Source organism: Xyrauchen texanus, chromosome 29 (genome assembly GCF_025860055.1).
Source record: "Xyrauchen texanus isolate HMW12.3.18 chromosome 29, RBS_HiC_50CHRs, whole genome shotgun sequence".
NCBI lineage: Eukaryota > Metazoa > Chordata > Actinopteri > Cypriniformes > Catostomidae > Xyrauchen > Xyrauchen texanus.
In genome coordinates, this window is record NC_068304.1 from 18,267,994 (window position 1) to 18,282,972 (window position 14,979).

A 14,979-nucleotide genomic window follows, 5' to 3' on the forward strand; every position below is an offset into this window, starting at 1 on the left:
TAACTGATGTGGCGGGGTGGTTCACTGTTACAGGGTGGTATGGACAAAGTGTTTCTCTATATGAACTGCTGGTTTTAACCTTTATAAAACTGGGGGATGGGAAACATTAAAATTGGAGATGTAATGGAAAACTTTGGTCATGCTCTGAATATCTGAAAAGAGCATCATAATGGTGAATGGGAGAGTCGCATCCACACATCCCTCTAAACTACAAAAAAAGCTGCTCAAAGAGTACCCAAAGAGGTTGGATGAACATTTAATGGAAAAAGATACAAAGATATTATTTGAGAACATTGCTATTACATTCAGAAATGGGGATGCAAACTTTAGAACCAATGATATTTTGAACATTTTACAAAAAAATGATTAACAAACAATTTTTGAACAATTTATTCCTTGTAATAATGAAAGAACATTTTCTAGACTTTGTTCATATACAGTACATCACAATACTTTTTGCATTCAACTGTATAAAAGGAAGTTGTACAATAAATAAAAAACATAAATGATGAGTCAGTGAAAGAGATAGTGAGAGAGTGAGTGAGTGAGAGAGTGACTGAAAGATATAGTGAGTGAGTGAGTGAGTGACTGACTGACTGAAAGATATAGTGAGTGAGTGAGTGAGTGAGTGAAAGATATAGTGAGTGAGTGAGTGAGTGAGTGAGTGACTGACTGAAAGATATAGTGAGTGATGAGTGAGTGAGTGAGTGAGTGACTGACTGAAAGATATAGTGAGTGATGAGTGACTGACTGACTGACTGACTGACTGAAAGATATAGTGAGTGAGTGAGTGAGTGAGTGAGTGACTGAAAGATATAGTGAGTGATGAGTGACTGACTGACTGACTGACTGAAAGATATAGTGAGTGAGTGAGTGAGTGAGTGAGTGACTGACTGACTGACTGAAAGATATAGTGAGTGATGAGTGAGTGAGTGAGTGAGTGAGTGACTGACTGAAAGATATAGTGAGTGATGAGTGAGTGAGTGAGTGACTGACTGAAAGATATAGTGAGTGATGAGTGAGTGAGTGAGTGAGTGAGTGACTGACTGAAAGATATAGTGAGTGAGTGAGTGACTGACTGACTGACTGACTGACTGAAAGATATAGTGAGTGATGAGTGAGTGAGTGAGTGAGTGACTGACTGAAAGATATAGTGAGTGATGAGTGAGTGACTGACTGAAAGATATAGTGAGTGATGAGTGACTGACTGACTGACTGACTGACTGAAAGATATAGTGAGTGAGTGAGTGAGTGACTGAAAGATATAGTGAGTGATGAGTGACTGACTGACTGACTGAAAGATATAGTGAGTGAGTGAGTGAGTGAGTGACTGACTGAAAGATATAGTGAGTGATGAGTGAGTGAGTGAGTGAGTGAGTGAGTGAGTGACTGACTGAAAGATATAGTGAGTGATGAGTGACTGACTGAAAGATATAGTGAGTGAGTGAGTGAGTGAGTGAGTGAGTGAGTGACTGACTGAAAGATATAGTGAGTGATGAGTGAGTGAGTGAGTGACTGACTGAAAGATATAGTGAGTGATGAGTGACTGACTGACTGACTGACTGAAAGATATAGTGAGTGAGTGAGTGAGTGAGTGAGTGAGTGAGTGACTGACTGAAAGATATAGTGAGTGATGAGTGACTGACTGAAAGATATAGTGAGTGAGTGAGTGAGTGAGTGAGTGAGTGAGTGAGTGACTGACTGAAAGATATAGTGAGTGATGAGTGAGTGAGTGAGTGACTGACTGAAAGATATAGTGAGTGATGAGTGACTGACTGACTGACTGACTGAAAGATATAGTGAGTGAGTGAGTGAGTGAGTGAGTGAGTGACTGACTGAAAGATATAGTGAGTGATGAGTGAGTGAGTGAGTGACTGACTGAAAGATATAGTGAGTGATGAGTGACTGACTGACTGACTGACTGAAAGATATAGTGAGAGAGTGAGTGAGTGAGTGACTGAAAGATATAGTGAGTGAGAGAGTGAGTGAGTGACTGAAAGATATAGTGAGAGAGTGAGTGAGTGAGTGATGAGTGACTGAAAGAGATAGTAAGTGATAGTAAGTGAGTGAGTGAACCAAGACAGGAAGCAGAACCACCCCATCACATCCCTTACCACCACGTCACAATAAAACATGTGATGGGGTGGTACATTTCATCCCAAAATGGCTGCAGATCTCACATGTGGTCAAATTCCTCACATAGAATAAATGCATTCAATCTGAAATATTATAATATAATTTTCTTTGCATTAATAATGTAAAAAATGTAATAAAAAACAGTTTTCCCTATCTATTTTCCATGATGGGGTGGTTGGTTTCAGCTTGACGGACACTGCCTAACATGAAAAAGCAACAAATAAACAAAGTAAAAGAATGTCAGTACTTGCCTGCTTTTGTTCATGGTGGCTATAAGGCTCAAATTATGTCATTTCCACTTTGTGATGTCATTTAAAGCAACAGTACATTATTTATAGATAAAACAAGTTAGTGTGACAGGTGGTAAGTCAAACTGAGGGACGTACACAAATCATAAAATATTTACCCAAAAATACGATTTATTTTGAATAAATATATCTCATATATACAGGGACACACATAAAATCCTGAAAATAATAAATGTTTGAAAAAAATGTATAACTTATTTGGTGATATTTTAGATGCAAATGTCATGTTGATCAACACGGACATGTGAAATTGGACATGTACGAATGAAAAATGATTAAAAATAGTATGCTACTCTTTAAGAATAGTATTTTATCATATATCATGTTAACAAGAACACATCATTTAATAATTTTAAGCTTTGGAAACACACTTTGGGACATTTTTTGTGCCTTATGCATCTCATCAAACGCTATGGACACAAATGGCAGCCGTTTCATAGAATAACTATTTTACACAGTTATGTTTTTAACACTAACAGACACCTCCTGACCTTACGTTCTCAGTTGAATATGATCATAAACGTTTGTCTTTTTTGGATATGTGAATCGAATTATGCAGTGGCAGCCTCATATAAAAAATAAATAGATAAGACTACAATCTGCATAGCCAGGAATATGGTTTACCCAAGAGCTCAGATGTCATTCTAATGAGGAGCTAATTGATAAAGCTGCTGCAATGAAAAATAAAGCTTTTGGGACAGAGCCTCCTCTTTACAGTGTGTTGATGAGGCTTACCAAGGTGCATTTAAATTCTAGTTTGATCTTTTACAAAAAAGTGTCAAATAGGGTAAAATTTACTCTGTCAGAACACTATTCTTAAACACTGGCCTATTTTGGCCTCTGATCCGGCATAAGCATTAGCATACCCAGCATTTTAATGATCTTCCCTCTTTGTCTATAGAAGAGGTCCTAACTTATGCAACAAGCTGGTGCAGGGCTAACATTAAGGCAGGTTCTAAACAGAATATTTTAGCTCCACTAAAAGATGGGAATAATAAACTGGCTTTAATAAGGTTTTAGGCTTTAATAAGAATTTTAAGGATGACCTAGGAGTTTGGCACAGTAGTGTACATCTGCTGTCAGGAAAGTCAAATCAGTTACTATCTAACCTAATTACAAACTTTCATTCTAATCCTGACAGTCTTTGGAAGGCTGTACATTTCATCAAAATGGGTAATATCACCTGTGTACATATGTCTGAGTGCTTAATATCTAAACCAGGGAGACCAACCCTGCTCTTGGAGAGCTACCTTCCTGCTGAGTTTAGCTCCAACACACCTGCCTGTCATTTTCAAGTAATCCTAAAGACCTTGATAAACTGGTTCAGGTGTGTTTGATTAGGGTTGGATCTAAACTCTGCAGGAAGGTAGCTCTCCAGGACCAGGGTTGGTCACCCCTGGTCTAAACAAAAAGAGGTCCGTTTAGGTTTTAACAAGCCCCATAATTAGTCACATTGTGCCCTCTGCTGGTCAAAGCCATACATTAAATTAAAATGCTGAAAAAGGTTCATGTTGTTTTCAAAAGACATATACAGTATTTATTACAATGGTCTGTATCCTACACCAACATTAAATGAGTACCACTGCTGTTAGTTTTTACCCCGCACAACTGTTAATGATTTTTAAGATAAAAAACTAAAGTTGCTGAATGGTGTAAAAAGCATGAATTCCCTCTAATGTGTTTGTTTAACAAAATAGGCAGTAAAGGAGCAAAAGTGGCAATTTATCTTGATGAAAATAATAATAATCATTTATTTTAAGTCCTAAAACTGCAATCCAAATATTACATTTTTATAGGCTACACACAAAAGGAAGAAAAGGACCAAGAAATTAGAGGATCCTTAGTATGTTAAATAGTGGCAGGCAAACCCCCCAGGCTTACAGAAATGGTTTAACCCTACTACTCAGCAGCCAATGGAAAAGTGCAACACTCACCCCTTCAAACTGGACAAGTGGCCAAATGGCTCAGAATCACATGAAATCGACACGTTGTTTACGTGTTGTTAACACGTTGTCAACGCGTTAACAACACGTAAACAACACGTTAACAACACGTAAACAACGCGTGAAAAGTTAACACGTAGACAACGCGTAGACAACGTGCAAACAACGTGTTGTTGACGTGTTGTCTACGCGTTGTCTACGTGTTAAAATTCGCGTATATTTGACCTGCCTGGCGTTCCATAGACGCGGTCATATTTCACGCGTTTCGTAAATAGACTATTGGCCCCGTTCGCGTTCCATAAGATGCAGCTATTTTTAATAGATCAATGATTTCGCATAGGCGTTCTGTCTTTGGATGCGTACCATTCAAATGTAATAATCCTTTACCACAGACCGGGAGACCTTTGAAGTGCTGAAAAGAGTGGTGTTCGAAAAATAAAGGTAATCTGGGACTCAAATTCCGTTTGAAATTGGAAATTACCTTACAGCTAGACGATAACGGTTGCTTTCTTTCGAAGTGTCCTCTGAAGACATAATTTCTGCCGTTTGAAACTTTGCATTTCGCTTACGTGTGACGTCACCAAGAAAACTAACGTACGTGACGTGCGTGTGTACGTCCCGAGCTCGATGAGCTGAAGTTCACCGGTAAGTTGGTATAAATTGATTATTGTGTGCTTTTGAGACCAGTTTGCTTTAAAATACCTAGAAAAGTGAAACAATGTATTATCCGTTTTGCATTGGGATTTGCATTAGTTTGAGAAACCAGCCATCAGTGACGTCGTGAACAATTTTTAAATTAGTAATAATAGTTTCGTAACTTCAGAACAATTTACAAACTTAAACAGTGAAAGACTAATTATTTTCATATATTAAATGTTAATATGCTCAAATAATAGATTTTGGATTTGTAAACTTTTGACATGCTGCGACTATAGCAGAAATAGCCAAACAATTTCCTGTTTCAGTATCTGATCAGCTGGTTGTGAGTGACGTACATGATGGAAGGAGATTCATCTTTAATAACATTTAGTGATGAATATCGACTACTTGAAGTATACCACCAGAAAAGGAGAAAGCCAATCTTCAGACAGGGGCCAAGTCTCTACATGTGTAGAACTGGGTCAAAAACAGGTCAGAATAATAGACATACTGCTCATGAACTTGGATTCTGTGATCTAAATGAATCCTATTTCATTATTTCAGTGACATGTCTGTTCAAAATTAGGTGGTGAAATATTTGGTGATGTGGCTGAAAAACTGACCCAGATTGTAGACAGCGGCCTTCTTGTCAGAGATGGAGTGGAAGCAGACGGCGAGGAGTCCATGGACGGTAGGTAAACTGCAATGCAAACTTTAATGTATCATCACTAGATAATGAGCTAATGTCATCAAAATGAAGTGTTCTACAGAAGTGTCAAATCTCAGTGAGTTTTATTCCCTGGTTAAATAAAGGACAAAGAAAGAAAAATAATTATGCTGTATGTTTTTTTTTTTTTTTTTATACATAGATGTTATACAAAGGCTTGTTGAATTACTGAAGGAATCAGGAGATGAGCTAAACCAGAAGGTAATTATAATCTCTTTGTTATCTGTAGTCTTGACTCACTTGGCTTTAATATAGCCCAAATTAGGGCTGCACGATTATAGCATAATTGACGATTATTGCCCTTGATATTGTAATCGCGATTATTAATGTCGATTAAAATATTCAATTATGTGACATGCCAAAGTAAGCAACTGTGTGGTTTTTCAGAGTAGCAGGTATGGGTATGAGCTGTGCTCCAGTTTCTTTTAAGCATATTTTTAGCATTAAACATTGTAATAATGTTTGTTAATGTTTGGCCAAATAAAAATTATTTTAAATGGATATCTATATTATAGAATACATTTAATTATTGCTAAATTACTGCTTAAATTATTAGTCCACATGCAGTAAATAATATGACATATTCAATATTCAATTAAATTTATTAGTTAAGTTAATTAAGTTACTTAATTTGTTCAGTAAGATGCAGTGGATCATTCATCCCGTTTGATTTTTAATGGTGATCTTGTTCATGTAAGATCATCGTTAGATAGTTTTTGGCCTCACTGGGTGCACTTTGGAAATTAAAAATATTCATTTGCAATTGGAGTTTGTGTGATTCATGAAAATGTTAAATCTACTAATACCAGCTGCGTACCAAATGGGTCTTATTAGAACAGACGCGATAACAATGAAGGTGATTCCTGAAATATGCTATTCAAGCAATGCAACAAACTCTCCCATTACAATGACTGCAGGTTTACACTGTTTGAGATCTGTATTTCGACGCAAGCTCAATGACGCTCAAAACAATGTTCTGCACTCTCACGAATGCTCTCATTAAAAACAAAGCTGTCTAATCAGCATAATAAATCAATTATTTACACCACGTCTGTGCCTTGATTAGAACAGGAGTGCTTTAGTTTTGTCGTGTTGCTCATTTTCAGTGTATTTAACATCTACTTTCAAAGCGAGCGGTGCAATATGTAATGAATCCAAAATAATTACAAAGTGCTTTTCGCTCTTGTTCTACAGCTTATTTTCAAATGTCGGGTGATGTTTCTTCAGTTTTCATTTTCGTGTGCCACCGCGAACAGAGGTGGAACATAAAGCAAGAATCTGGGCATTCAGACAGTTGTCATCATTAATTTAAGCAGCTCTGATTGGCCATTGCCATTTCATTGCTCAATGGAAATGTTAGAGAATTGTTAGAATACTCAACCGCTGCAAAAACATGTTGTAATTAGAAACCACTGACACAACAGGGGCAGACTTAAATTGAATGCTGTAATCGTCTGTTTTCATGATTACATAGTTGTGGCAGCCGTAATAATAATCGCGATTACTTTTCCAATTAATTGTGCAGCCCTAGCACAAATTATGGATGGACATTAGCATAAACAATATGTATCATTTTTGTAGTCTTCTTTGTACTATATAGAGTATATATGTATATATTTTGTATATGTGGAACTATCATTTCAACCATACAGCCATTGTAAACATTTTACAGTTTATTGTAAAAAGTCAAATAAAGTAAAAATCTATTTTTCTTTTTGTAATAATTAAAGGCATGTTATCCATAATGCCATTTTCCATAGATGATGCAATAAAAAAGGTTAATTCAGAACTGATTCGTGAAAATTAAGCAAATATATCGAATTTAATTTTGTTTTTCATTTAAGTTTAAATCTGAGCAAATCTAAGCAATCTTTACTATTTTATATCACCTGCTAATGTTTCATAATTAATCAATATCCCTCCATCCTAGCACATTCATGAGAGCTACAAAAAAAATTACATTTGTTGTTTTTTTAGTAGAAGAAAATGTTTTATTAAAATATCTTCAGCCTAAACTAATTCTCCTCCAGTCTATCCACCTCTTTGTCATTCTGCACCACTTAACATTAGTCTTTTTTGTCTCTTAAACACTTCCTCTGCCTTCTCAGATTCAGAAGAACCATGAGCTTTTAAGAGGCCTGCAGAGTGGTTTCTCTTATAGCTTGTTTGACAGACTGACCTCAGCCTTCATTGGGAGTGTGGTGCCAGAACATGAGCGGAGCAGAATGAATCGTGAGCAGATCGCTCTGACCTTTGAGGTCACCAGCAGACTCGATGCTCTAGACCTACAGCCCATGAACAGGATCATGGGATTTGGGGCTCAGTACCTGCAACAGCACTTCAGTCCCTGGATTCATCAGCATGGTGGTTGGGTGAGAGTTATGCACCCATCAATTATATGTTCACCCAAAAATGAAAATTCTCTAATCATCATTTACTCTCATACCATCCCAGATATGTATAACTTTCTTTATTCTGCAGAACACAAATTAAGATTTTAGAAGGATATCTCAGCTCTGTTGGTCCATACAATGCAAGTGAATGGAGGCCAGAACTCAGTAGGTATAAAAAGAACAAAGGCAGCATAAAAGTAATCCACATGACTCCAGTGGTTAAATCCATGTCTTGAGTGGCAATATAATATGTGTGGGTGAGAAACAGATCAATATACACTCACCTAAACGATTATTAGGAACACCTGTTCAATTTCTCATTAATGCAATTATCTAATCAACCAATCACATGGCAGTTGCTTCAGTGCATTTAGGGGTGTGGTCCTGGTCAAGACAATCTCCTGAACTCCAAACTGAATGTCAGAATGGGAAAGAAAGGTGATTTAAGCAATTTTGAGCGTGGCATGGTTGTTGGTACCAGACGGGCTGGTCTGAGTATTTCACAATCTGCTCAGTTACTGGGATTTTCATGCACAACCATTTCTAGGGTTTACAAAGAATGGTGTGAAAAGGGAAAAACATCCAGTATGCGGCAGTCCTGTGGGCGAAAATGCCTTGTTGATGCTAGAGGTCAGAGGAGAATGGGCCGACTGATTCAAGCTGATAGAAGAGCAACTTTGCCTGAAATAACCACTCGTTACAACCGAGGTATGCAGCAAAGCATTTGTGAAGCCACAACACGCACAACCTTGAGGCGGATGGGCTACAACAGCAGAAGACCCCACCGGGTACCACTCATCTCCACTACAAATAGGAAAAAGAGGCTACAATTTGCAAGAGCTCACCAAAATTGGACAGTTGAAGACTGGAAAAATGTTGCCTGGTCTGATGAATCTCAATTTCTGTTGAGACATTCAGATTGCAGATTCAGAATTTGGCGTAAACAGAATGAGAACATGGAGCCATCATGCCTTGTTACCACTGTGCAGGCTGGTGGTGGTGGTGGTGTAATGGTGTGGGGGATGTTTTCTTGGCACACTTTAGGCCCCTTAGTGCCAATTGGGCATCGTTTAAATGCCACGGCCTACCTGAGCATTGTTTCTGACCATGTCCATCCCTTTATGGCCACCATGTACCCATCCTCTGATGGCTACTTCCAAAGGATCATGCACCATGTCACAAAGCTTGAATCATTTCAAATTGGTTTCTTGAACATGACAATGAGTTCACTGTACTAAAATGGCCCCCACAGTCACCAGATCTCAACCCAATAGAGCATCTTTGGGATGTGCATCCCACAAATCTCCATCAACTGCAAGATGCTATCCTATCAATATGGGCCAACATTTCTAAAGAATGCGTTCAGCACCTTGTTGAATCAATGCCACGTAGAATTAAGGCAGTTCTGAAGGCGAAAAGGGGTCAAACACAGTATTAGTATGATGTTCCTAATAATCCTTTAGGTGAGTGTATGTCTATTTTTACTGAAAATCTACACTTTCAGCCACCTTCTGGTCGGGCTAGGTCAAAGGTGGAGATTTATTATTTAGGGGCAGTGGTGGCTCAGCAGTTGAGGCTGGGTTACTGATGCCACTGTTGGGCCCCTGAGCAAGATCCTTGTTCCTATCTGCTCCAGGGGCGCCGTAGCATGGCTGACCCTGCACTCTGACCCCAGCTTAGCTGGGATATGTGAAAACAAATACTTTTCACTGTATATATGCAAAAATGTATGTATAATGTGTGACCAAAAGGCTTCTATTCTTCTAAAAAGGACATAAATATTGATCTGTTTCTCACCCACACCTATCATATCGGTTCTGAAGACATGGATTTAACCTCTGGATTCTTATGGTTTACTTTTATGCTGCTTTTATGTCCATTTTTGACCTTCAGAGTTCTTGCTACCATTTATTTGCATTGTGAGGACCTACAGAACTGAGAAATTCTTTAAAATGTTTAATTTGTGTTCTGCAAATGAGAGAAAGTCATAGGCATCGAGAATGTCATGAGGGTGAGCAAATTATGAGAGAATTTTCATTTTTTGATGAACTGTCACTTTAACCACTGAACGTCCATGAATGCTGTATACCAAAGCTAGTTTACTAAATAATATAAACTATTCTTACTTTTATAATATACCTATATAATGTGCAAAACATTAATCAAATTATTGCAATCTGATTGTCTGTAGGAGAAAGCCTTTCTTGTTGATGATGAAGATGAAATCCATTGACAAGACTGCATAAGCATGGCATTCTTTCAGACGTATTACTCCAAAACCCTCACGGATGGTTATGTGAAGTACAATTAATTAAATGTGATTTATGTTTACACTGCTTGTGATTTTTAATAGGTATATTGAAGTGTAGAATATGCAATTGATTCCTATGATTTTATAACTTTTTTACACAAATGTAATATGTAATCATCAGTAAATTACTCGTAAAGATTTTGTCAAGATAAAATAGCACAAGTGTTCTCAAAACAGTGCAGAGCACTTAAAAGGCAGGTTAGCATGTAATGCTAAAATATAATGCTTTATTGAAGTTGACATTGTTTGCACAAATAAAGCAAATACCACAAACCAACTCTTTACCTTGGAATCAGAGCAGTGCTTCATGATTATACTTATATTTATTTTTTGTGTATATATATATATATATATATCAACCTGCTTCACTTGCTACATGCTGCAATATGAAGTTAAAGGTGCTGTAATTGATTTTAGCCATTCTGCAACGTCCCTCTTTTATAAAACACTGCCCTTAAAAAAATAGCATTGAGACTATCTTCGGAGCAGCCGTGCATCTTCTACCAATTGTGAAACAAAACAGTAAATTAGTGCCATAAGCTGACAACTGTTATGAATTTGAATATGACATTAAAAAAATATTCTGCTTCAGCTACAACACTATGAAAACAGGCAGAAAGCTCATCAAAGTCTTCAGATAGGTTGACAAAAGAATGTGCCTGCAGCCCACAGTCACAATTTTGTTTGCTTACATATAGTGCAGTCACAGAGACTGGTGTGATATCTTATAAGGGCGAAGACTAATGGACTTTAGCCCAGATATTTTGGGTCGGCCACTAATCGCAGGGGTGGTAGTTCGAATCCCGGCCCACACGACTCCACATGCCAAAGTGTCCTTGGGCAAGACACTGAACCCCAAGTTGCTCCCAATGGCAGGCTAGCACCTTGCATGGCAGCTCTGCTGCCATTGGTGTGCCGCCAATGAGTCACACCATGAGTGTAAAGCACTTTGAATACCGATCAGGTTAAAAAAAAAGCGCTATATAAGTGCAGACCATTTATCATATCAAAAGCTTGTACCTGTTACAGTTATTAGTTTACTGGTATGTAATTTGAATTAGACCATATTTCTACTGTAACACAAATTTACATTTGAATTCATAATTAATCTTCAATGGATGCATTGTTAACTTAGGCTCTAGATCTCAAACTACATTTTTTCCCAGGGCGTCCCTGTTCAAAAGGAACATAGTTAGATCATGTATTAAATGGTTAGTTCACTGAATAAATAAAAACTGTTTTCATTTACTCATCCTCATGCAATTCAAAATGCATGTGACATTCATTCTTCTGTGGAACACAAATGTTAGATTCGGACAGCCGCAGTCACTATTCACTTTCATTGTATGGGAAAGATGCAATAAAAGTGAATGGTGACCGAGGATGATATTCTGCCAACATATTTTGTGCACCACAGAAGAAAAGGTATAATGTTTTGGAACATCAATGGGGTGCTTAAATGATGTCAACATTTTCATTTTTGATTAACTGTCCCTTTAAATTGACATTCTTTTTCAAGTCCAAAAGTGTTTCTTTTACACAGATTTCTGTTCATGACTACATGGATGTATATACCTCATTTTTTCATTTGCCTCTTCAAAACTCTCAAAGACAGTATTTTGAAAAGCTGTAATGAGGCACTCCTAGTAGCACGTGGTTCTGGGATCAAACATCTTCACTGTTGCTTTGTCAGACAAAGAGGATTGTGCATTCAAATAATAATTTACATGTACTGTATGTTTGATTATGGAAAGGGCAGAAGGGCTTCATAACCTCCAATAGAAGACAGTAGACCTGCTCCATAGGCTCTCAACGGGCCAGCCTGTTCACACAGGCCAAACTCTTTTTTTGAGTTGTAAAGAAATAGCACTGACAAGTCAATTACAATAAAAGGTATAGTGATTAAAACCCTATTTAAGGTTTTTTTTAAATATATTTTTGATAAAAACTCCATTTGAATTTATGTGTAATATGTATAAATTCTCAATCTAGTTTTATTGTCCTATTGAGAACTTTTTGACATAAAACAATGATACTGTATATTTTTTATTTGGTTAGAAAAAATGCCCCTGAAAATCAAAAACAGAGGACAAATATTGCCTCTTAATGGAAAAGTTAATTTCTGACTCTGATTCCAATACATTTTCAGAAAGAAATGGAATAAACCTTTGCAACTTTTTTTAAATTAAATGCATGACCTTGGCATAGTCCATAGACCTAGTGCCATGCTCTACTAGTTGAGCTACAGAAACCCAATTCCCATATGAACTAAATGGGAATAATACAACTACACTTAAATAAAGTACTAACAATTTGTAGTTCATTGCAACCTCCACAAAATCTCTAAAATCAAGAGTAAACAGTCAATATTGTTCATCCTTGAAAGTAGGTACCATTCAAAATACCACTGTGCCACTAAACCATTAGCAGATTTACTTACAGGATGGTCAGCATCCAGTTCAGAACCATACATTTGCACTCTATGAAAGCATTAGTGCAGCACAGAGATCTTTTAGGGAAATCAGGGTATTCCTTCCCCATTGGGCAACCCATCCTAAACGCACACACAGTCCAGAAAAAGAGTCAAAACAACAATAGCATCATTGCAAAACCAAGAACACACTCCACTCAAGCAACTGCAAAGCAATATCAAAGTGATATTGAATAAAGAAGCATGCAGGTGTATATATTTACATTTATGCATTTGGCAGACGCTTTTATCAAAGCGACTTACAGTGCACTTATTACAGGGACAATCCCCCCAGAGCAACCTGGAGTTAAGTGCCTTGCTCAAGGGCCCAACAGTGGCATCTTGGTGGTGCTGGGGCTTGAACCCCCAACCTTCTGGTCAGTAACCCTGAGCCTCCACTGCCCCGTATATCATATGCATATGAGAGGCTTACCAGTCTCTTCAGACTACACGTTTAGGAGTGTGTTATATGAGATAACGTTGACATGATGTTTCAGGTACTGCACCAGCTCATTAAACTCATTCTTTGTGCAACTGCACTCTGCATACTCCACCTCATTGGTAACTCACTTGGATCAACGAGATTCAATCTTCACATGGTTTTTCTTTAAACATAAGTACAGCAAACTATAGTCAATGCACATTAAATTTACTGAAATGGTGTGATGTTACTCTTGCTGTTACGCCTGCATCACAGTGTTAACTTGACCGAATAAATACACTTTTCAAGATGCTTGAAGTCCATCAAACCTTATTCATTAGTTTAGTGAATTCAGAAAAATTTCGCCAAGATTTTTGCAAAGAGATGAATGTGCGTATTGGACATATTTATTGAAATTTTGTATTTACTTACCTGAAAGAGCCTCAAGGCTTTGACCAGACAGCCCACTTCATTCTTCAGAGAAAATCACTGCTTGTTTCCCAAGTTCACGAGTGGATTTATGTTCCTCTTTGTCAAGTTTTTCTTCTATCTGATTAAAGGATGTCCTATGGAGCTGTGTGGAGATGTTCAGTGATTATACAACTCTTAAGATGTAACCATGAAATTGGGCTGAGATAAAAGCAGATCTTTTAAAAAAAGTGCATAAACCAGAGTGAAGCATCAGATAACAAAAAAGGACCTAAAAACAGAATTTGCATTGATACGCTTTGCCCTGAACTGCCTTTGACTGATTTCCGTTTTTCTCTTTAATAACATTTTATCACTGTGCCCAGTTCCAGTATCCTTTAGTGAATTTCACATTCATTAGATTTGTCTCTGCATTTAGCATCCCTAATCGACACACCTCTCAGTAAGCCAGTATAAATTAAAGATTGATGAAAGAATGAGGTAAAAAAAAAAAATGACATAAATCTACTATTATTTCATATAGTCCCTAAGTGAAATCACTGTTTCCCCAAATGAAAAATCAGGATTTCTCAAATGTTAATTCAAAGATATAGAATGCACCATCAAAACAAGGACACCATTGTCTAAGTCTATGAAAACTGTTCAGTACTCACCATGGAGGCTCCAAGGTGTTGCTGGTCAAACATAGCTGAATCCAAAGATATTCCTCGCTGAGTCCAGTACTTGCTAAAGAACATTATCAAAGCAGGTTGCATCTTGGGGACCGCTTGTTGACCTCTCTTCCTTAGAAGTTACACGGGTGATTTATGGGCTGTTGGGTTCCCCTTGGGATTAGCTAGCAGTTCAGAGGACATAGCTTGTGACTCTTGGGACATCGTCTGTCCCTGCATGTCATATGGAGAAGGAACTAATGCCCCAGATTATTTCTTCTTGAACTGCCACCCCGAAGTCATGGGGAGTTTCTTGGCTGACACTTCTCCCTTGTCAGTAACAGAGATTGAATTATGTACTGTGACAAATTATGTTGATAAAGGCTGCTCTCACAGTGTATGAGATATTAGCTTTTGAGGGGCTTGCTCCCCCATTAGAAAATGCTGACATGTTCAGCCCCTGATTGAAGTGGATATGCCCAATTTTACCTAGAGGTGAATTTAAATCTAGTGCAAAAGAATTCAGATTTCCAGACATTTTGATTTAGTTGC

The 14,979-nt window shown here is 37.6% G+C and overlaps 2 protein-coding genes across 2 annotated transcripts; one reads left to right on the forward strand and one right to left on the reverse strand.

Annotated features, from left to right (window-relative positions):
- The first annotated feature begins 4,630 nt into the window (after window positions 1-4,630).
- si:ch211-218c6.8 (apoptosis facilitator Bcl-2-like protein 14) lies at window positions 4,631-10,728 on the forward strand. Its single transcript, XM_052097603.1, has 7 exons — window positions 4,631-4,828; window positions 4,906-5,032; window positions 5,353-5,518; window positions 5,613-5,717; window positions 5,896-5,954; window positions 7,862-8,125; window positions 10,338-10,728. Exons 3-7 carry the CDS (start codon window positions 5,383-5,385, stop codon window positions 10,377-10,379), a joined length of 606 nt encoding a protein of 201 aa, XP_051953563.1. The 5' UTR covers window positions 4,631-4,828; window positions 4,906-5,032; window positions 5,353-5,382; the 3' UTR covers window positions 10,380-10,728.
- Window positions 10,729-12,201: 1,473 nt separating this feature from the next.
- Window positions 12,202-14,667, reverse strand: tph2 (tryptophan hydroxylase 2 (tryptophan 5-monooxygenase)). Its single transcript, XM_052097231.1, is given in 6 exon segments — window positions 12,202-12,279; window positions 12,898-13,079; window positions 13,361-13,532; window positions 13,781-13,835; window positions 13,837-13,922; window positions 14,431-14,667. Coding segments are annotated over 6 exon segments (810 nt in total).
- Window positions 14,668-14,979: the final 312 nt, after the last annotated feature.

Bases quoted from the DNA above. Each gene is read 5' to 3' on its own strand.
- si:ch211-218c6.8 (XM_052097603.1), top strand. From the start codon at position 5,383: ATGATGGAAGGAGATTCATCTTTAATAACATTTAGTGATGAATATCGA. The intron at 5,519-5,612 runs GTCAGAATAATA...GTTCAAAATTAG, and splicing joins TAGAACTGGGTCAAAAACAG to GTGGTGAAATATTTGGTGAT. The intron at 5,955-7,861 runs GTAATTATAATC...CTGCCTTCTCAG, and splicing joins GAGATGAGCTAAACCAGAAG to ATTCAGAAGAACCATGAGCT.